The 21,288-nt window shown below is 50.3% G+C and overlaps 1 protein-coding gene across 1 annotated transcript in view; it reads right to left on the reverse strand.

Annotated features, from left to right (window-relative positions):
- Nucleotides 1–20,441, reverse strand: part of IGFBP2 (insulin like growth factor binding protein 2) — a gene marked incomplete at its 5' end in the record, with an annotated part of 61,931 nt that extends 41,490 nt beyond the window's left edge. The window contains one exon of the mRNA XM_082057300.1: nt 20,039–20,441. Coding sequence (XP_081913426.1) covers nt 20,039–20,441 — 403 coding nt within the window. The remainder of the gene's footprint in view (nt 1–20,038) is intronic.
- Between the last annotated feature and the right edge of the window lie 847 nt (nt 20,442–21,288).

The raw sequence follows: 21,288 nt of genomic DNA on the forward strand, positions 1-21,288 counted from the left end.
CCTGCCCAGGGTCTGATCCAGCAGCAGCAACTGCTGGCTCAGCATATCCCCCTCCGTGGCCACCCAAGGACCCTGCTTTAAAAGCATCACTGGTATAAACCCAAAAGGAGGCATGGGGGAAATTGTAAGGTGCCCTTCTTCAAGGACCAGACACTCCTCACCAGCCTCCTATAGCACTAGTCTGTGGGTTGTGGAAAGAAGACCTGAAACTTTTTGCAATACTGTCCCTCTTGGCACTTCCCTCTAGAGACTGAACAACCCTGGGAAGCTGCTCTCAACTCAAGAGCAATGTTGCTTTTCCTCCTGAGCTCAGCTGAACAGCCGAAATCCCTAGCATTGCCTCCAACACCACCATTAACTAATTAGGGAAAAACTGAAGATACCACTTTGCAAGGATACAACCTCATTTTATTCCTTGTCTTCTCCCACAACAGCATGGTGTCTGTACCTCCTCTGCAACTAGGGTGTTTCTGTTCTTCCTCCACGTGAGCACTCACAACCCCTCCCACAAGTCCAGCCATCCCTGTCCCCAGCCCCTCAAAAGGAAGGTCCTTTGGGAACATACCAAGTAGAGTTACATATTGAGGACACTGCATTTGTGAAACAGGATGAGGATCCCCTTCTGCTCACAAGGTGATTAGTGGGAACTTTGAAGCAACTGCAAATATCCAAGGTGCTGATTTAGACTGATCTTTTCATGAGAGGAAACTTTCTCTCCTTATGCTCACACAGGACAGCAAATGTATCCTTCAGAGATGCATCATACCCTCCAGATTCACAAGAATGAGAATAGGGTCACAGAAGCACTGAACTAAAGTCTGGTTGAAAATATACCCTCTGAATACAAGAAATAAAAGCAGGATAGAGGGTCCACAGTACCTGCATTAATACTGTTACTAACAATTCTCCTAAAGAACCCTGAACACTGAAAATCCCCAAACAGGACCCAAATGCCAGGTCATCATCCTCACCACAAAGGACGACAGCTGGCAAACCACACCTAACAGATCTACATGAAGGCAAAGAAGAGCTCCTCTGCAGCCTCAGCCTGAGAAGGAGAAACAGCCAGGCTTCCTGCTTGTCCCCACCTAACATTTAAACTCAGGTGGGACTTGATGGAGACAAAAGAGGGATAAAAGCTAGAACCAAAATAGCAGCTGGTGTTTGGGCCAGCATGATGAGGATTCTCAGCTGCTTAAACTACAGTCAACTCCAGCTGAAAGTGAGTGAGAGTTGCTCCCCTCACAGTGTCTCTACTTTCAAAACCTATATAATGGTTTTAAAGCAACATTCAGGAACAGTTTTACCATAGCTGATGAGCCCCTTCCACAATGAGTAAACCAGTAACACCAGGGAAGTGTTTGGCTTGTTAAAGTCTCTACCACATACAGTTTTTAATAGTGAAGGAGCTTCTTCAGACTAAGCCTCCTGCCTTGAACACCTTGCAGGGATAGAGGTGGATGTGGCTATGCGAGAACAAGCCTCAGCAGAGCTTTGCTGGACCACGCTCTGCATGGAGACCTCATAAGCCACAGCTCGTGCTGAAGTGCCACCACCTCCAGCGCCACCATAGTTGTGTATTACAGAATCACAGAATCACAGAATCACAGAATCGACTGGGTTGAAAAAGACCTTGGAGATCATCGAGTCCAACCCTTGGTCCAACTCTAGTCCGTTTATTAGATCATGGCACTAAGTGCCATGTCCAATCTCAGTTTAAAAACCTCCAGGGATGGCAAGTCCACCACCTCCCTGGGCAGGCCATTCCAATGCCTGACCACGCTCTCTGTAAAGAATTTCTTTCTAATATCCAGCCTATTCCTGCATCATTTTAACTAAATAACTTACGTCAGGGTTTCTCAAGACACGAAGTCCATTCTGAGGATGCTTAAAATCAGACACAAACCACAATGCCCAGTGACCTGCTCTGCACCCATCCCTGCTATACCTAATGCATCCAAAACAGTTCAGGGGAAGAGGGCAGGAGGGGTGACTCTGCTCCAGCAGATTTCACACCAGATAGAGTATCACGTCGTCTGCACGGCTGTAACGTGACGCTGCAAGGCAGCGTGCCAGCAAAACACCGTATCAAGTGCTCCGGGTGGTTCAACAGCAAAGCAACTGTGTCCTCAGGCCAAATCCAGACCATGGCCCCCCAGCCAAGTTGGACATATGCACCTCTGGTACTGATGGCCACAGAAACCGAGCTTTGGTCTGCCCTGGTTATGCTGTTTGGGGTGCCAGCACAGGGGAGGTGGGGGTGCAAGCCCCAGGCTTCTTTGCAATAACGGAGATCTGTGTGGCCGGTGAGTGCGAGGTCTCCTGGGAACGGCCCTTTTACTGGGCTCCAGATGCTGTGGAGTGATTGCTTATATGAAGGTGGGGGAGGCCTCTTTACTGTTTCTCATTTCCTCCTTTTTTGCTTTTTTTTGCCCCCCCCGATTTCCTGGTTTTGTTCAGAAGCACAAGAGAGTCATTCATCATTTTTCTTCCAGCACAAGAAGCGCTCTCACCTCCCCCTCACCCCTAAATCCCTCCCCACCAGAAAAGGACACACATTCGCCAGCCAAAACGGCTCGCAGCGGGGAAGGCAAAGCTCCCCGGCTCCTGCAAACAGCTCCAGCACAAAGGGCCACATTCTCAGCTGGGTTCAGTGGGTGCCAGCCCCCAAAGGGTGAAGGCCAAAACTCAACAACAGCAGAAACGCTAAGTCAGAAAACAGATATCAGTGGTGAAGGAAAGCAATTTGCACCGGTTTGAATTATGGGTAATGCAAAGCAGAGAGGAATTTGCATGTTGAGGAGACAGCGCCTCAGGTAACTGGAAAAGAGGAGCTAAGAGATGAAGGTCTGCTGCCTTCTCAGCCCGCATGCCCTGATGGTCACTTGACTTGCTGAAACCTGGGAAAACTTCCCTTGCGGAGTTGTTCCCCTACCCTCTGAAACTGGATGAGCACCCGTCCAAGCACGGTCCAGACCCTGGATTTGCACTGCTTCACATGACAGCAAGCCACCAGCCCCAGCTTTGGGATGAGCTTCCAGGAAAGCCCCGTTCAGTTTGCAGGAGGGGCAAGAAGGGGTGGCTACAGATGCAGACATTTACCCCATCCAGAGGGTCAATGAGTCCCTCAGGAAAACATCATTGTAGGGCTTTGCTCCAGCACCTCCAAGGGCCTCATGGGTTCACAGTCACACTACACTCTCCGTAATGTCTTGATGGCCTCTTCCTTACCCCATCCTGGAGGGAGAGAGCCAGGACTATAACATCTCAGCACAGCTGCAACAGAAAAGAGAAGCTCTCTCCAAATGCCTGTGAGAAGCAGAGTGAATAGGAAAACCCCAAAGTAGTTCAAATTCTTGCACACGTTTTTATAAAGCAACTGTGGGTTTGCACGAAAAACAGGACAGAGCGAACACCTGGGGTCTGTTTGGGGCCTTTTGGTTTGGCTGATGACCTGGATAAAAGGAAATAAAACTGGACATACAGAAAATGTTTCAGGTTTGGGTTTTGTTTGGGTTTGATCACACCAATAACAGCAACCAAGTTAAAATGATCTGCTTATGGTCAAACCCAAGGTTTCTTTTTGGCCCTTTTAGGAGCAAAAGAAATAGAAGACTGTAGTCAGTACTGGGGACAGTTGGGTGGAGGTGAGCCTGCATACGAGTAGTTCCACCAAGGAGGTATGTTTATGGCACAATTTCAGAAATTGGCAATGAAAGGACAACCCAGCAAGAGCCCAGCCATTTAGGACTAAACTCTTCCACACCTGCTGAGCCAGAGATGCTGGGGCTCCTGCAGCTGCTGCTCAGAAGGTTCACTAAGCCAAACAGGATCACTGTGCTCTTCCAGGCTCTTCCCCAAACACATCAAATGGTAAACTCTTTTTGCTGCTCTCCCTTTGCAAGCTTGTTTTGAGGTTGCTTTGTGCTCCCAAGAAGAAAATGCTAGTATTTCAGACTGACCTGAATAAAACCTTATAGATTTTTCTTTTTTTTTTTTTAATAGTTTGGCAACCAAACCAAAATTATCAGCCCCAAGCAGGAACCAACATGTGGACTTCATCATACCCCAAGCCCAGAGCGTGTCACCTACACAGCTCCCAGATGTGCTCACGCAGAGCCCGACACCTGACCCTCCCACCCCGGCAGGATACCCCTGACGTTTGCCCTCTCTGCTGCAACGGCGGGTTTCAGCAGGTCTTCATCAAGCCAGACAGGTCCAAATAAGCCTGCTGGAACCTTGCTGAAAATATGCAAAGTAAATCTGAGAGCAGGCATGGGGAGGGAAGGTGAGGCTGGCAGAAAAGCAGCAAGAGAAAACAAGAGGAAGAAAGAAAGCACAGCACTTTCGAGCAGGAAGAAAATTAACCTGCTGATCAAAAAAAATGAAATGGTAAAAATGTACAGGGCTCTAGGGGAAAAAAACAGCAGCAAAGGAAGAAGGTAAGAGGGACTGGGATGAACACCATGGACTGAATGCACGTGGTCAGCATGGGTATAATGGTGCATGTTTTCTTCTCGGCACCAAGGAAGTCCCAGAGGGCCCTCAAAAACCTTCTGCAAATGAAGATCAACCTCTTGACTTCTCCTGGATTCAGCAGCTGTTGGATCATTCCTTATCCATTGGGCTCTCATCCCACAAAAGTCCAGGCTTCTACTGTTGGAAAGAACATTAACATAAACTCCAAAAAATTCCAGGGGATTTTGCATTGGGCCCTTTTCAGTGTTTTCCTTAGCCTGGCATCTTCAAACTAGGTGACACATGGCACCACCATGGTTTCTGTAGTGTTCATCACTGGAGCAAGTAGCAAGCTGTCCAGTTAAGAAACTTGTTCTCCTGAGATTACAATCCCATCACTGAGTCTTACAGGACCAAAGGATAAGTATCCCCAAGAACAACACACCAGTGGTACCTGCCTCAGTTTCCTCGACTTCCAGGTGGGGCTTTCCATGGTACCAAATAGAGGCCAAACACAGGTGCCCATGGCCAGTCTGTCCCTGAGGGCAGGAGACGTACGTTTGGGGAGGGATGAGATTAATTACAAAAATAACAAAAAGCCGGATGCCAGCCTCCATCCCACGCAGCTCAGGGGATACAGGAGAGAAGTTAACAGCTCAAAACCCAGACGAGCTCCCAAATGAGGCCAGTCTTACCCTATTCCAGCTACGGACCTGCATCTTGGCCTTCACAAAAAGTCCTGCACATTTTATTTAGAAAGGAACACAACAGTGAAAAGCCCCCAGTAGGAGAGTTTTCCTTTCAGCCTGACCTGGACTGTCCTGCGCATCCGCCACGAGGGCACGGCTGCCTGGAGCCAGCTCGCCTGCTCCGGGAGGAAAAAAGAGAAGTTAATTTTCGCAGCCAAAAGAAAATAGGGAGTTCTTTTCAGATGTCAGGGATGTAACCATGACGTTTAGTTGCTTGCTATTTCTGCTTCCCGGGTATGTCTCTCTACAGGAAGGACCCTGGACAGAAGTCTCCAGGCAGCACTGCAACATATGTTTGCCCAAATTTTGGTGTCTAAGACCTGTCCCTGAGCCAGCTCCTTGGGGAGCTACGGAGCTTTCAGGGAGGTTCAGTCTTGCCTACTCTGTGCCCTGGCTGCCTTAAAACAGATACATGTTTCTAGCTGGAAAAAGAGCAAGCCTGTAAGACTGGCCTAAGACTGCTCGAGGTCTGACTAACCAGCTAACACCACCAAAGCCCAGTTCTCCCCATGCCACGCAAGCCAGGACACAATGGCACTGCACTAGCCCCATGCTGCACGAGGCCGGGTTCGGAGGGGAACCAACGCCATGCCTCCAGCTCCAAAATGCAGCTGTTCACCATGGTCACAATGAGGAAATTGCATTTGCTCCTCATTGAGTTGCAATGGTGAGTGACCCTACCCCATGGCATTGCTCCTGCAATGAAGCTAGCAGCCCTAGCCAAACCCCCCAGCTCCATCAAGGTGACAGTACCTGGTCTGCCATGTCCCAGTCCCTGCCAGGCTGTGACTGCATGTCCTCCAGGCACCATGCATGCTTCCATGGTTGAAGAGAGAAGACAGCAACCAGGCTCAGGGTTATTCCAGTGCAGGGCAGACTGCACATCTTTCACAACAAGCCCCAGGTATTGGCATCAGGCAGTGAGCCCTGCTCAGGACATGCTGCTGGCACCACTCAGCCCGCAATTTCAGGGGTTTCCAAAGCACAGCCTGGTCTGCCAGCCACTCACAGAGGCATCTTCTTCATCGTGTTACCGCACTAATAGCAGTCTTGCTTTGCAGACACTTTCTGCCACAGAGCCTGAAGTCCCACCCGTTCACAGCTCTTTCACAGACAAAATTTTGGGAACTCTCCCGTTAAAAAAGTTTCCTAAATCTGATGGGAGTCCACCACTTCAAGAGAAGAACTGCAAAACCATACTGCAGACTCAGCAGAGTTTCTCAGGATGTAATTTTCATGGCACCAGGCCACCCACAGTGAGTTGTAAAGACACCCACAGGAGCGTTCACATGTGTGACACTGAGCTCAGTGTCAACCTTGAACGTGGCTACTGATGGCAGGGGCCAAGTAAGATGCATAATTTAAGTGCCAAGAATGCAGCTTCATCACAGGATGCCATGGAGGGGATATACATTCAGTTGACTACCCTCTCCACATAGGCAGGCACAATAAAAGAAATGGGGGGGGGGCAGGGAGAAAAAAGAAGAAAACCCCACAAACACAGACTCAGTTAAATATTTATAGGGGGCCGCCGCATTTCAATCATAAGCAGGTTTTTAGGTCACCTGGGCCATTTCAGCTGTGCTCGGGCACATCAGTTCCAAGGAACAGGACACTGCTGACAACCACCACCCAGAGGCTGAACTCTCTTAGCATGTAACTCAGGAAAAAAACAGATCTGGGGGCAGGGTTGTGCTTCCACTCAGCACAGCCCAAGTGATGGGACCTTCCTTCTCGCCACGGCTGCTGCTCCCAGAAGCGTGAGGCAGTAGATGGGAACAGGTGGCAAACTGTATTTGTTAACAGCAACCCCAAATCGGCCTCGTACATGGAGATCTTCCTACCCCGAAGCCTCAAGACGCTGCAGAGATGTATGCAGACAATGGTGTGCTTGCCACCCCCACTGCTAGAAGTCAGGAGGGCAGCTCACACACACAATGAAGAAGGTACCTCTGTCAGCAGCTGGCAGACTGGGCTATGCATTGGAAATCCATGACATCATGACCTGAGCAGCATCAGCAGCATGATGGGTTTCCACAGCACTGTTCCTACCTTGCAAGGCTCACTGCATATTCCTTTCATAAATTCCCAATTTGTGTACCACTGGTTACCATCTAAGGCAGGATTATGTGCTTATCGGACTTTGGCCAGGCTGGTCTCCTGCCTGGTTATATCTGCACTGCCCAAGCATTTTCAGCATGGTCTGAATCTGCAAAGGGTGGTTTCAGCATGTGCGGGACCAGCCTAAAGGCCAGGGGTTAAGGTAACAAATCCTTGAAACCAGCCTGATAAAAGGACAGAATAAACAGAAAACTGGAAGAAAGCAATGACTGAAATCAATAACAAACATTACTAGAAAGACAGAAGCTTTCCAACTATCTGACTTTAGAAGAAATCTATGTCTGCAATATCATTTTATACTCTTCTATCAGGCATATGTTGTTAATGCAGAAAAAATTGTGTTGCGGCCCTTTGTCAGTTTAGCTGGCCTTAATCTCCTGTAGGGTGGGGGTCACATTTCTGAGGAGGGCTGAGCACCAGCTGAACCACATTCTGTTCAGTGGGACCTGCAGGAACTTTCCCACCTCCCTGGTCAGTTTTCTTATGTTGAACTCACTTCATCCAAAACAAGAGGGGGAAAAAAGCAAACAAGTCAAGCTTTGCTCCACAAAGGTGGGGCTGAGCAGAAAGTATGGCTTAGACTCAAACAGAGAACCCCCTTTCCAAACATAAGTATCTGAAGTAATCTTAAAGCAAACACTGGAACAACTGGCAAACAGCGTGTCTTTCGCACAGTTGCCTCTTAGCAGCACATGAAGCTCAAGACATCAGCTCTTCTAAAATGGGATTAAAACAGAAGTACACTGAGTCCATGGACAACCTTTGTTTAAAAAGCCACGTGAGAGGCAGGCAGTTTCTACAGGCTGACTCCCCACAAATGTAAGCAAGGGAAAGTTATCAGCTCTGGGCTCCCAAAATATTTACTCAATCTAACCTTATTCTGACTACTCTCAAGTTGACCTTTCCAAAGTCCCATGCTGACATTTTTATGGCATGCCCTTGACCAAAATTCAAATGCAGAGCACCCTTTCCCAAGAGTATTTCCAAGCACTTTACTACCACAGAAGCAAATGGTGTCCTTGCAAGGCAGGACAAGGGCTATGGAAACCCACCCCACGGACACAGAAGGCTGAAGGTATGCAGCCTCCACTGTGCAACATCCAAGAGTCAGATCTGAACACAGCATCAAACTGAAACTGTGGGAGTAATTAAGAAGCCCAGATGAATGGCTTAAGCTGAACAGGGGCCAAGAGGCTGAGAGAAGACACCCTTGAGGAACAGGCTGGGGGGTTTTAATGGCTGCAACTGATCTAAACTTGAGTTTAGATCTCATCTGGCCAAAAGCCACAGCTTGGGAAGCACATTTGGTGGAGGATGTCGGTATACTCCGTGAGCTTCCTCACAAAGGCTTGGGATACCAGTTCTTATTTTTAGGACTATTTTCATTTCTTCATGTAATGAGTTCAGTGTTCCAGGGAGCCCTGGAGGAACAGGAAGGACACGTCCCGTAATAAAACTAATTAATTCATGTGGAATTTCTAGCCATTGTTGTGAAAGTGGCCAAATTCCTCACTCTTGAAAAGCTGCCAAAATGGACATTAATCTGGCTGTGGTCACGAGCAGGATTCCTGCGGCCTCCTGCAACATCCAGCCAGCCCCCGGGACAGAGACTGCAGAAACCAAAGTGGATGTTGTTATTTCCTCACACCAACACCCACAGCCCAAGTTTTACTAAACAAGACAGTTGCCTCAGAGGGCTCCATGCCAAATTCCTCCCAGTGCCCCCAGACCAAGCATGCCCCAGTCATGTGCACAGAGGTCTAGATCTCCAAAATCAGCCCAAAACAGGAGGTCAGCATTATTCAAAGCTCTGCAGACCAACCGTTTACACCTGCCCAGCCTTGGCCATGCTCTCAGTGACAGGTGCTCTGAAAGGAGTAGGGTACCAAATTTGTCCTGGAGATGTCAGAAGTTGTATTCCCACCACCCAGCTAGGAGGCTGAGCTTTCCAGGTCCCATGTGCAGGCAATGGGAAGCCGGGCTCCTCCACAGACAAATTCCAGGCAAAAATCTCATCAACCAAAATCCCTCAATAATGCAAAAGAATTAATGGAATCTGTCTCACTCCTTCAGGCTGGGGGCTACAGGATCTGTGGGGCCTGGCAGGGAAAAGAAGTATGGAATAAACTTACTTTAGTCACTAAAATCAACAACAACAAAATGAGTCAGAATACCCACAGGGAGATGACCTATTGTGTAAGAAGGTACTATTTTGCCATAGTCTAGTTTTTCTCCCCCAATTCTGGATTCCTCTTTAAATTCAGTGATAGGTTAGAGGGTTAGCCTGTAAATAGTACCTCTGGCACTGTCTCAGCATCCAGTCCCAGGAATGATCATATTCCCTGAACACCACTAGAAACCCAGATTTGCCCCAAATGTCCTGTGTAATGGACTGCCTATAACAACCTGGATTTTTAACAGTCTAAACAAAATCCTCCCAAAACCACCTCTGCACAAGCCATGGAAAAGCACTGCTCACCATGGCCAAAGGAAAAGCTCCCCTTCCAGGGACACCCAATGCTTTAGGCCTCCTCAACCCAGTTTCCATCATGGCAGATGATTTACCTGTCCATTCACACCACAGTCAGATCAAAATGGTGCTGCAGTGACTTCCCTGCCATTACATGAATTTGGTTCATATGATGTTCAGAAGCAAGAATGCTGTCTATATATGAGGGATGTATCAAACTCATGGTCCTTGGTTAGTGGTGGGCACTATGGTAGAGAAAAAAATGCTCTTGGAGATGGATAGTGGAGACAGGGAGAAGGTTCCGCCATGACAATATTGTCCTTGACCAGCTGGACTAGGAGGTGTCTTGCCAGAGCCTGGGATGGAGCCTGGAGCAGGTATTCCAGCCTTCAGAAAGCAGTGGTAAGATTAATTATAGTGTTGTCACTCAGTATTTTCCTCATGCTAGTTCAGCTGTAAACCTAGAAGAGCAAAGTAACTACCATGGAGATTTGCAGCACCCCTGACAAGAGTCCCTAAGGAGCAACACATAATTGACCAGTGTACTGGAGTTTGTCTTCAGCAGAGGCACTGTAGGGTGAGCAAGGATGACCAGGAAAAACAAAAAACAACTACAGAAAGCCCTGGGATTCTTGAGTTAGCCTCACTACTAACAGAAACACCATGGTGGCCATCCACCCTGACCCTACAACCTCCATACCAAACTCTCCCAGCAGCCAGGACCCAGAGGACACAATCCAGGCATCCTAGGGAGCCTCCAAGCCAGTCACCTTGGATTATCCACAGTCTTGGCAGCTCCACATCCCTGCCCGGGCTAAAGGGCAGAGCCCCTGCACCAGCTCTGAACTCCAACAGCACAGGAGGATGGAGCACCACACTCAGTTCCCTGCCCCTTTCAGCTTGGTTTTGAAGTGCCAGATGAAACAGCACCAGATGGAGATGAACCACTCGCCTGCTGAAAGCCACAGGAAACGAGCATTTCCACATGAGCTGCGTGGGAGGGCTGCCATCGCGCCAGTCGCAAACCCTGTGTCTCCCCAACAGTTCAGCTCACAGCTGAACAGCACACCGAGCACCACAGACAAAACCTCCTGGATTCAAACAAAAAATGACCCCCAAGCAGCTTTCCAGATGAAAAATGGCCAGATTCTGGACAGTTTCACTGATTCTGACCTTCTGCCTTCACTGGGGTCAGGCAGGACCTGTTGTGCTCCCCTCAAGAGAAAAATTTGGGACTTCTGAACTGCAGTGCACTCCCTACCCTATAGGCAACAGGTCACACTGAGGGACACACACCTGATCTTTGGAGGTACCAAAAAGGTCTTGGAGGACATTCAAAACCACAGAAATGCCTTCAAAAACTCACTGCATCCACCACTTCCCACAGACTGAACAGCAAGAACTCTTGGGATGTGGCATCAGGTGCCCACCCTTTTCCAGTTTGAAAACAGCAAGAGGAAAATGTGCGAGGGTTATCAAACAACCTCCTCACCAAGCCAAGAGAAGTCCATTAGCATGGACTTGGTCTTCCACAACTAGCCAGAAGAGCTGTGAATATGCTGCCCTGGCTGAGGTCTGAAAGGCAAGATCCTTTAGGGAAATCTTGCTGTGGTCTCAAGCTGAAATACTGGGCAAGGCTTCATGATTTTTCTCTACCTTATTGGACTACAGGACTCTCCCATAGACAACTCCATGCAAGTGACTGCAACAGCATATCACTGTTGTAGGTATCCTGCATCACCTGGCTACAAGGACAAGCTGCAAGGAGGCACAAAAACTCCTCTCCAAAGTCACCTCCAGCCAGTAAGGTGTTGGAGGCATTATTAATTTCAAGGGCAGAGCATTAGAAAACCCCTCATCCCACCTAAGCTGGTTTATCTGCAGAAACTGTAAAGAAAAGCAGAGATTTAAACACGGTCCAATTCCCACCAGTGCTTTGTGTCACTCTCAATTACAGTCCAGAATGAAATACCAAGAAATCATTCCTCACAGCCGGCAGAATTAATGGGATCTTTGACTACAGAGAGCACCAGGCAGTGAACTTGTTCCCTTACCAGCCAAGAGGCACAGTGCAGCTTTCTTCAGAATAAAAGCTGCAATATCAAAGGATAGTTTAAGGCTTATAAAAGTGACCTGATGTTTCCCAGTATTCCAGTCCATAAGAAAGGCACGTGATTACTGACCCTTTCCTTTCTAAAACAATTTATTTCTACCCTAAGCTGATGCAGCAGGAGACTTTATTTTCTCCTGGTATGTAGCTAAATTACATGAGGGACAAAACACTGAACAGAAGACAATCAATAATGCAGTTACAACGAGCTGTCAAATGCTCAGCTGCAGCAAAGCTTTGGTAACTGTGCACTAACCCTTTCTCTTAAGCCTTTGCACAGGATAACCACCACATCACGTTCACCTGTAATTAGATGTCAATTCGTATGTTTAATGAGGTCACACGTGGCCAGTTCATGAATGAGAAACACCTCCCAGCTTGCTGGCAGTGACTGCTGAAGGTGGGTAAAGATTTTTCAGTCGACAATTCGGTCACAGAATCACAGAATGTTAGGGACTGGGAGGGACTTCAAAAGATCATCTAGTTCAATCCCCCTGCTGGAGCAGGAACACCCAGATGAGGCTACACAGGAATGTGTCCAGGTGGGTTTAGAATGTCTCCAGAGAATGAGACTCCACAATCCCCCTGGGCAGCCTGTTCCAGTGTCTGTCACCCTCACTGAGAAGTTTCTTCTCATATTTAAGTAGAACCTCCTGTATTCCAGTTTGTACCCATTGACCCTTGTCCTATCATTGGTTGTCACCGAGAAGAGCCTGGCTCCATCCTCGTGACACTCACCCTTTACATATTTATAAACATTAATGAGGTCACCCCTCAGTCTCCTCTTCTCCAAACTAAAGAGACCCAGCTCCCTCAGCCTTTCCTCATAAGGGAGATGCTCTTGGCCTTCCTGGCCACAAGGGCACAGTGCTGGCTCATGGTCATTCTGCTGTCCACCAGGACCCCCGGGTCCCTTTCCCCTACACTACTCTCTAATAGGTCATTCCTCATCTTATACTGAAACCTGGTGTTGTTCCTGCCCAGATGTAAGACTCTACACTTGCACTTGTTATATTTCACTAAATTTTTCTCCGCCCAACTCTCCAGCCTGTCCAGGTCCCGCTGGACGGCAGCACAGCCTTCTGGCGTGTCAGCCACTCCTCCCAGCTTGGTGTCATCAGCAGTCCCTCATCCAAGTTGTTGATGAATATATTGAATAGTACTGGACCCCTGAGGCACTCCACTAGATACAGGCCTCCAACTAGACTCTGCCCCATTGACCACAACCTTCTGGCTTCTTTCCTTCAGCCAGTTTGCAGTCCACCTCACTACCTGATCATCCAAACCACACTTCCTCAGTTTAGGAGCAAGGATGCTGTGGGAGACTGTGTCAAATGCTTTACTGAAGTCAAGGTAGACCACATCTGCTGCAGGTAGCTTGTCTTTGTGGAAATAATAATAGGACAGCATTTGCAATCTGCTGAACTGGCAGAAAACTCATTCTTCCCAAAAAGTGAAGATTTGGTTGGGTTAACTCCCTATAATAGCCTACCCAGTTTCCAGACAAGGACCAAGACCTGTATGATGGACCATGAGGATATGCAGTATGACAGGAATAGGGCACAACTGTCATGAGATCAGCTCAGCAAGGGTGAAAAGGCAGCGAAAAAGAACCTGCACAAAATGTTACGACCCCTAGCAAGGATTTTTCCTTCTCTCCTGAGTCCGCAACAGGATCGTGCACCGTGGTGAGCCTCCAAATCCTATAGCACACTTGGCACCCATGAAGCAGCATGTTGTTGCATGGCACACAGCAAAGGGACACCTACAACACAACTCCCCCAGGCAGACATGGACACTAAAACAGCTTTCTCCACAAGGCTAATGTCATCTGGTAAAGCCTTGCTTTTCCACAGAGGAGAAACCTCCTTCTTCTGGAAGATGCAAACAGCAAGGACACAGAAAGCCAAGCCAAACATGTTAGTTATGTGCTGCTAAAGGACACCCTCAAAAGTGGTCACACATGCACTGATTTAGGCAGCACCTCCCTAAGGAAGAGCCAGGGGTGATGCTAGGTGGAAGCAATACTGGATGTGCACACAATGACCATGGGTTTGCATCCCTCTGATACGGAAGGGGTTTGCTAAGCAGCCACTGGATCGGCGTTACATATTGTGCCGAGTCAAGGAAAGAAACCAGGAATTCTTACACCTGGAAACTCAGTACACCACCAAACTCAGCCCTCCTCCTGTAACAGAAGGGCTTTGAAATCATCTTTACCTTTTACCTTGACCTTCCTCTTTGTCTGCTTAAACCAAAAGACCGTCCCTGAAAGAATCAGAGCCCCAGCAGGGAAGGTAGCCGTGACCATGCTCAGAAAGCTGGAATTGCCCAATCCGAACAGAAATGCAAAAAATCCACCAAGGAAACTGCTGATTCTCCAAGGTCACCAGTGCTGAACATATGACCAGGAAAAGCAGGTACAGGAGTGCTGCTGACAGGCAGGATAAAACCCTGTCTTCACAAACCCAGCCGTGTTTGTGGGTAACAGTGACAGCTGCTCATCGGCCAGATAAATTACTGCAGCCAGGTCTAGCACAGAGCCATACACAAACACACCTCTTGCATTCCAGTTTTCACTGTTTTGCCTCCTGAATTGTTTACCTCAGCTCAATTCCTGGATGTGGATAAAACAAACCACATGGACTTTCTCACAGACGGGGCTTCTTGCTGTTCCCTTGACAAACACCATGCTCAGCGAGTATGATCCTGAAACCCAGGGGAAAGGAAACAACTGCAAAGGGCAAGAAGGAAACAGGTCATTTGCCAAGGGATAGCATGAAAACACATTTCTCCTTTGGGCCAGAGCCTCGAAATCTTCCCAGGCTTACCCCTCCCTCTAAACCACCATTTTCATATGACCATCACAGCAAACTCAAGTGAGACTGGGGCAGGGCGTAGCATTATTTTCAAGAAGCTGCTCCACAAGGTGTTATTTATTGTCTTAATGCTTAACAATGACAGCCAGCTCAAGGCCTGACCTGGTTAGCTCTTGACCAGACACAGCTGCCATGAAGGAGCCTGGACACCTGGTGCACCTATTGGCAAAGCCCCAGAGGCAGCAAGGACAGATGAGCTCTGTGGGCTTTTTTCATTCACGTATCATCCTTAGAGCTGTTATTAATTGCATTATACTTATAATAATTTCTTCCGATGCAAGGAGCTCTGCAGATATTCAGTTTAGCCTGGGCAGAGCTGCTGTAGTAAATGTGGACATATTAACACACCCTTGTGGATTTGGTTCTTGCAGTCAGCATCTCTGGTGCCTAGTAATGTTCAAGCTTGCATAACCTAGGCTGAACACCTGGTTGCAGCACTCTTAACTAACCTCCCTCTTGCTCGTGGGCTTCTGTCCCAAAAGGCATCTAACAGAGGACAAGGGGACACTCAGCCTGGCTCTCCTCTACCCCTCGCCCACTTTTTAGCAACACGGTGCCTTCAGGACCTCCACTGCTGTGCTAGATCTGGCCATCTTGACTGACAGGGTCAGAAGTTGTGCGGGCAGAAGGACAGATCCACACATGCACATGGCAGATCATGATGGATGCTTCATTTCTTTATAAAAGCAGGAGAAAAGCAGAAGTCTTCCTGGCAATTCAGTGGATGTGAAAAATGCACTCAATAGCATTACTGGCATGATTTTCAAGTTGCTGTTAAAATTCCACTTACATTATGCTACCTCCAACCTCAGTCGTCTGTGTTTGGAGCATTACATTAAACTTGTCTTTTAGCTGCTGCCTGCCAAGGGGAAATGGAGGTTTTGACATTTGACCCATAAGGAAGGATGTGTGGCATTTGGGGCTACCCAAATAAGGATTTTAGTTGGATGCTAAAATAAGCTGCATTTTTAACAGTTAACTATTTTGACGCTGTTTTCATATGGTGGGAGTTCAAAGTGGAGTCCCTGACTAGGTGAATGAGGCAGCCCCAGCCCTGCAAGTTCAAGTTTGCCTGGGGCTACATTCTTTGCACAGCTATCTTTCCATTTGGAAATATTATCTTGCACTGGCACAGACTAAAAAAACACATTTGTTTTAAGAAAAAAGCGAGTTTCCAAAGCAGAACTCAATATTTAGCAGTGGGTTCAGAGGCACATCCCACTGAATTAGTACAAATACCCCACTACAAAATAAAACAATACTACAAAAACCCGACTGAACTGCGCTGGCAAAAGGGGAAAAAAAAATCCCGTAACGGGTCAGCTTTGAACAATGGCTCAAGAGCATTTTTTCAGAGTGGAACAAGGTTTATTCCTAGGACCTTCTCTCCATTAGCAGTAAATAAATGTTCTTCAGCTATTCTCATACCTCAGGCAAGAGAATTTAGGACAATTGCTGGCATCACTCAGATCTGCCCTGCTCCACCCCCTAGCACAAGTTCCCACCTTGCAGCAGCACTGTCGCCCTGCTGCACCTTGATCTGACAGAAAACCATTGCCTTGTTTCCTGGGGCTAGCTTTCTGAAGGATTAGCTCCTGAACCAGCCTACTCTGACACAAGGTGACAGCTAAACCCAGCAGAAGGAAGGGAGAGGGATGGTGCACTGAGAGCTGGACAAGACCACACAAGCCCCTGATTGCAGTTCATGATGGTCAAAGCAGAAGGCAGCATCTCCACCCTCCAGCTGAGACTTGGAGAGGTTACGAGACCCCAATGGTACCTGAAACGCCTCTCAAAGCACATGGGGTCTCCAGGACTCATTTGGTCCTGGGCCACCCCAAACCTGCCTGATGAGAAGATGACTACTGGGGAGTGGGACATTATCTGCCAGGACACAAACTGCTAACATGATGTACAGACAGTCCTTGCTGCTCTGTGTGTCCCAGTGGACCTCAGGCACATCATTTAGTCCATCTGCAAAACAGCGTGCCGATGTCGCTGAGGTGCTGAGAGAATAAACACACTCCAGGCTGGCATGAACTCTGTGCAAGCTTCAACGCACAATAACAACCTTCTGTCCCCAGTTCAGGCGGTTCCAGTCAGCAGTACGTAAAGTTTGTTAAGCAATGACCTGAAATAAACTGTAAAAGAGTGTCGTCCGGTGGCACTGAAACTATTTCAGAGGCCCTGATCCCTGGAGGTGCTGAGCCTTCGTCTCGCTCCCACCATCGGTGGGAGTTCGTGCACTCACCTCCCTGGGGGTTCTCAGACTGATTTCCACAGACTGCTGCTATTTTGTTCCAACATTCCCAACATCTTCAAAATACCCAAAGCCTCTTGTGCAATGAGCAACATCCCTTGCTTCCTAGCTACGTGGTGGTTTATGTTACTTTCCGCCTACAACCATTTCAGGATTGGCTTTGCAGACCTAAGTAGAAGACTAAACAATGCTGGAGCCACAGCAGGAGAATTTGCAGAGTTTTATTCCTTGTTTCATTTGGGCAATCCTGCTGCCTCTCATCAGGGACAAAAAAACTTGCCAGCCTCTTAATTTAGGAATAGCACGAGCTCTGCATTCCAGCCCTGAATCAGCCAAAGGAGCCTTTTCAAACTGTAAAGGGGAAAAAGGGCAAATACCTTTAAGCACTTAAAAAAAATAAAAAGCCTCAACACCTGCCTTTTGCAGGCAAAAACCTGCTCTCAGGGTACTCATGAAACTAGCTTGACATCAGCATTTGAAAGGGAATTCCAATCCCTGCTCTTCGAGTGCCAGACTGCTTTCCTTGTCACTGCTTTAAAAGAAAAGCAAACCCTCGTATATGTTTTGCAGGCACGCTGCAAAGGGAAGCAAGGATGTGAGTCTGAGCAGAGGAGTATCAAGTGAAGCTGGCAAATTCATGTCTTGGTTTTGGTTGTAGGTTTGTTTTGGGTTGTTTGTTTTGGGTTTTTTGTTTTGTTTCCTTTGTTTGTTTGTTTTTCCTAATGGCTACAACAACCTGTTAAAAGTTTTGTAATCTGAAGAGAGCAAACCCTTTTCTGGATGTCCAAGCTCCTCTGCCAAGATATGCTTGACTGTGAATATTCCAGCTGCATGTTTCACATAACGCTGGTTAAGGATGTGCCAGTTATTTTATTATTCACCCCTGTGGACATCACAGAGCACCACGTACATTAAAGTGTCCTTAAACTGTGCTATTTGCCTGTGTTTGTGTTACACAGAGATAGGGTCAAGTAAATCACATGCATTGTAAAGGAATAAGGACAATAAAATCAAGCAAAATAACCCAGTAAAGTAACATAAAAATTCTGAAATAAAGTCCATAAAAGAAAAAAATTTCAGCATTAACTCAGAAAATCACTTCTCAACCCATCACTGCAATAGTCTCCCCCCTGCCCCCCCCAGCTTCTTGTAAAGGCATAAGCCAGGAAGTCAGCACCAGATTCCTTAAATCTAAATGCCCTTGGCTTCTTCTGGAGAGTGTAAAACTCACTCCCTTGACACTCATATTCTGTAGTCAAGCAAGATTTCACATCAACGTGTTCTCCAGACTCCCGGCTCTCTACAGCCTTTCACAGCTGGGCAAAAGAGGGGGGACAGGCGGGGGCATAGGAGCAGGGACCACAGGAGTCACAGCCTGGCTACAGGAAGGCAACAGCCTGCAAGGTGCAAAAGTTTTCCCTGCTGCCAGTGTTTCTTCGCCCCCCCTCTCCACATGTCTCCCCACGAGCAGAGCAATGTCCACCGGTACCTGCAGCAGCATCTGATGGTACCTGGAGCAGTGTCTTCCAGTACCTGGAGCACCATGTGCCGGTACCCAGAGCAGTGTGGGCAGGTACCCGGCTGCACGCCCGTCCTCCAGGGGAGCAAAGCTGAGAGGTACAGCCCAGCTCAGGAGTGCTTTTAAATAAAGCCTCAGCAAGAGGGAAGGGAGGGAATTCTAAGTCGTGCTGCTGAACTAGTTAGGCAAACAGGGTCAGAGACCCAGTCACAGACAGAGGGGCAAAACCAGCAGGGAGGCATAAGTCAAGTAGGGGTGATTTCAAAGGAGAAAATGCTGGTTTCTACTCCCAGACTCGATTCGGAAATTTTCAACATCCCACGGAAAGGAAAGAGCTTGCAGCTGATCACAAGGGACAGGAGGCATTATTAAAACCAAGCTCTGCTGTTTCGGCATCCCCAGGAGCCTCCCACAGCAATCGCAGCAACAGGTCAGGAGCCTGTTGGCGCCCCCCGTATTCGGGGCTGTGTCCTCGGGGGACGCTCCTTTTTCCCTGGCATCCAGTGCCTGAGCCGGGGGGGAGTCAGAGGGGGCCAGGACCCCCACGGCAGCTGCTACCCCAGCTCCAAGATGGGCTCTGCTGGGAAAGCGGCTGTAGGGGAGGGGCTTCCCACACAGCAGGGCCCCCGCAGCCCACCAGCTAGCCCCCTTCCCAGGCAGTACATAGTCCTCCCACAAGGCCTCTCCCGTATCGTTGGGGCAGCCGTCACCCTCCAGGGTGCTTTTACTCCCCCACCAAACCCAAACCTGCACTTCCACCTCCTTCTGCTCCTCGAAGGACTCCTCCTCAGCCGTATCTCCCAAAACTTCTGCCCCCATGGGTTTTCTTCTCTAGAGGACCCCAACCTCCACTCTGACCCCATAAGGCAATCCCCACATCCCCCCACACACACTGGACCCCACCCTTGGGGTTCCTGCCCCATGCCAAGAAAAACTCACGCTTTACCCCCGGGGACAGCAGCACCCTCAAAATCTCCTTTTTTCCCCACACTCCCAGGGATGCAATCCTCCCCTTCCTCCCCCCGCCACTCCTTTCTGCCCTCTTTGTCCCACGCTGCACTCTCTCCCGCATGGATCCCCCTTCCCTGCCCTCCAGAGGGGTCCCTCTGCCCCGGGAGAATCCCCTTTAGGACACTCTTTAGGACCCCTTTGTCCCCTGGACGTGCCGGTGCCCCACTGCCCCGCCACTGCCCTCCAAGCCCGCCCGGTGCCCGGTATCCCGTGTCCGGCGCTCGGGTCCGTAGTGCCCGGTGCGCAGTGCACAATGCACTGTCCCCAGCATCCGAAGCCCGGCGCACAGTGCCCTGCACCTGGTGGCAGACGCCCGGTCCCGGTGCGCGGCACCCGGTCTCTAGCATGCAGCGCTGGGCTCTCGGTGCCCCGTCCTCGGTGCACGGCTCTTCGTGCGCCGTGCCTGACCCGCGGTCCCCGGTGCCGGCTGCGCGGGGTGCGCGGTGCCGGGCGCTGCTCACCTGCCGGGCGCTCGGCGCTGGCGCCGTACTCGGCCGTGTCGCGGCGGCGGGCGCAGGTGCCCTGCCCCTGCACCAGGGCTTGGAGGGGCAGCTCGGCGCCGGGGTCGGGGTAGCAGCGCAAGCCGGCGGCGCAGCGCGGCGTGTAGACGCCGCACGCCTCGGCCTCCAGGCGGGCGCACACCGGGCAGCAGCCGCAGCCCGGCTCTCGCACCAGCTCGGGGCAGGGCGGGCGGGCGGCCGGGGGGCAGGCGGCCAGGCGCTCCGCCGTGCACGGAGGGCAGCGGAACAGCACCTCGGGCAGCGCCGGCCCCGCCAGCGCCAGCGCCGCCGCCGCCGCCGCCACCAGCAGCCGCGGCCAGGCGGCCCGCGCCGCGCCGCCGCGACCGACCCCGCCGAGCGCCATGGCGGGACTGACGGGCGGCGGGGCCGGCAGGTGGACACGCCGCTCGGCCCCCCGGCGGCGCGGCGCGGTGCGGAGAGGAGCGGAGCCGAGCGGCACAGCACGGCACAGCACGGCACGGCACGGCACAGCGCGGAGCGGGGCCGGGCGCGCCGCGGCGCCGCCGGGTCCTAGAGCCGCCCCCACGCCCGCCCCCCCCGTTGTGGTCGGGGCTGCCCCGGAGTGGGGAGGTGGGGCTGCCCCAAAGGGAAGAGGGGTTCAGCCCCCGAGGGGGTCAGAAGCTGCCCCAGCGGAGGTTGGGATGGCCCAGAGGGGAGATGGGGGGCTTGACCAACATGGAGTGAGAGCCTGCCGCAGTGGGAGTCAGGTTATGCCACACGGGTTATCGAGGTCTGCCCCGCTGGAAGAAGTGGGGCCAAACCCAGAGGGAAGCGAGGTCTGCCCCACAGGGGGAACTGGGGCCTGCCCCACAGAGACATCTAATACAGGGAAGGATGGAAATGCTGCCCCACAGGGATACCCAGTGCTGGAAGTGATCTCCACACTGGGTGATCTCCACACCCCCATAGAGAGCCAAGAAACCCCCACCCACCCTTACCCTGCTGCCCCAGAGACTCCAGGCCAGGCACCAGGAGCCACATTTCAGGTCAGGTCCCACCATGGGGATGAGGGGGCAAAACCTGAGCTCAGTCCCACCATCCAGCCCTCCACCAAACACTGGGCCTGGGACCACCCTGCCTCCATGGGTACAGGACCCTGAGGTCAGGTAAGCCCCCTTGGAGACATAGGGCTTCATGCCCATAGGGCTGCCCACATCTCCAGCCTGGCTCCCCACAGGGCATTTATACCC

This window comes from Streptopelia decaocto (assembly GCF_964273445.1).
Source record: "Streptopelia decaocto genome assembly, chromosome: 6".
Lineage (NCBI taxonomy): Eukaryota > Metazoa > Chordata > Aves > Columbiformes > Columbidae > Streptopelia > Streptopelia decaocto.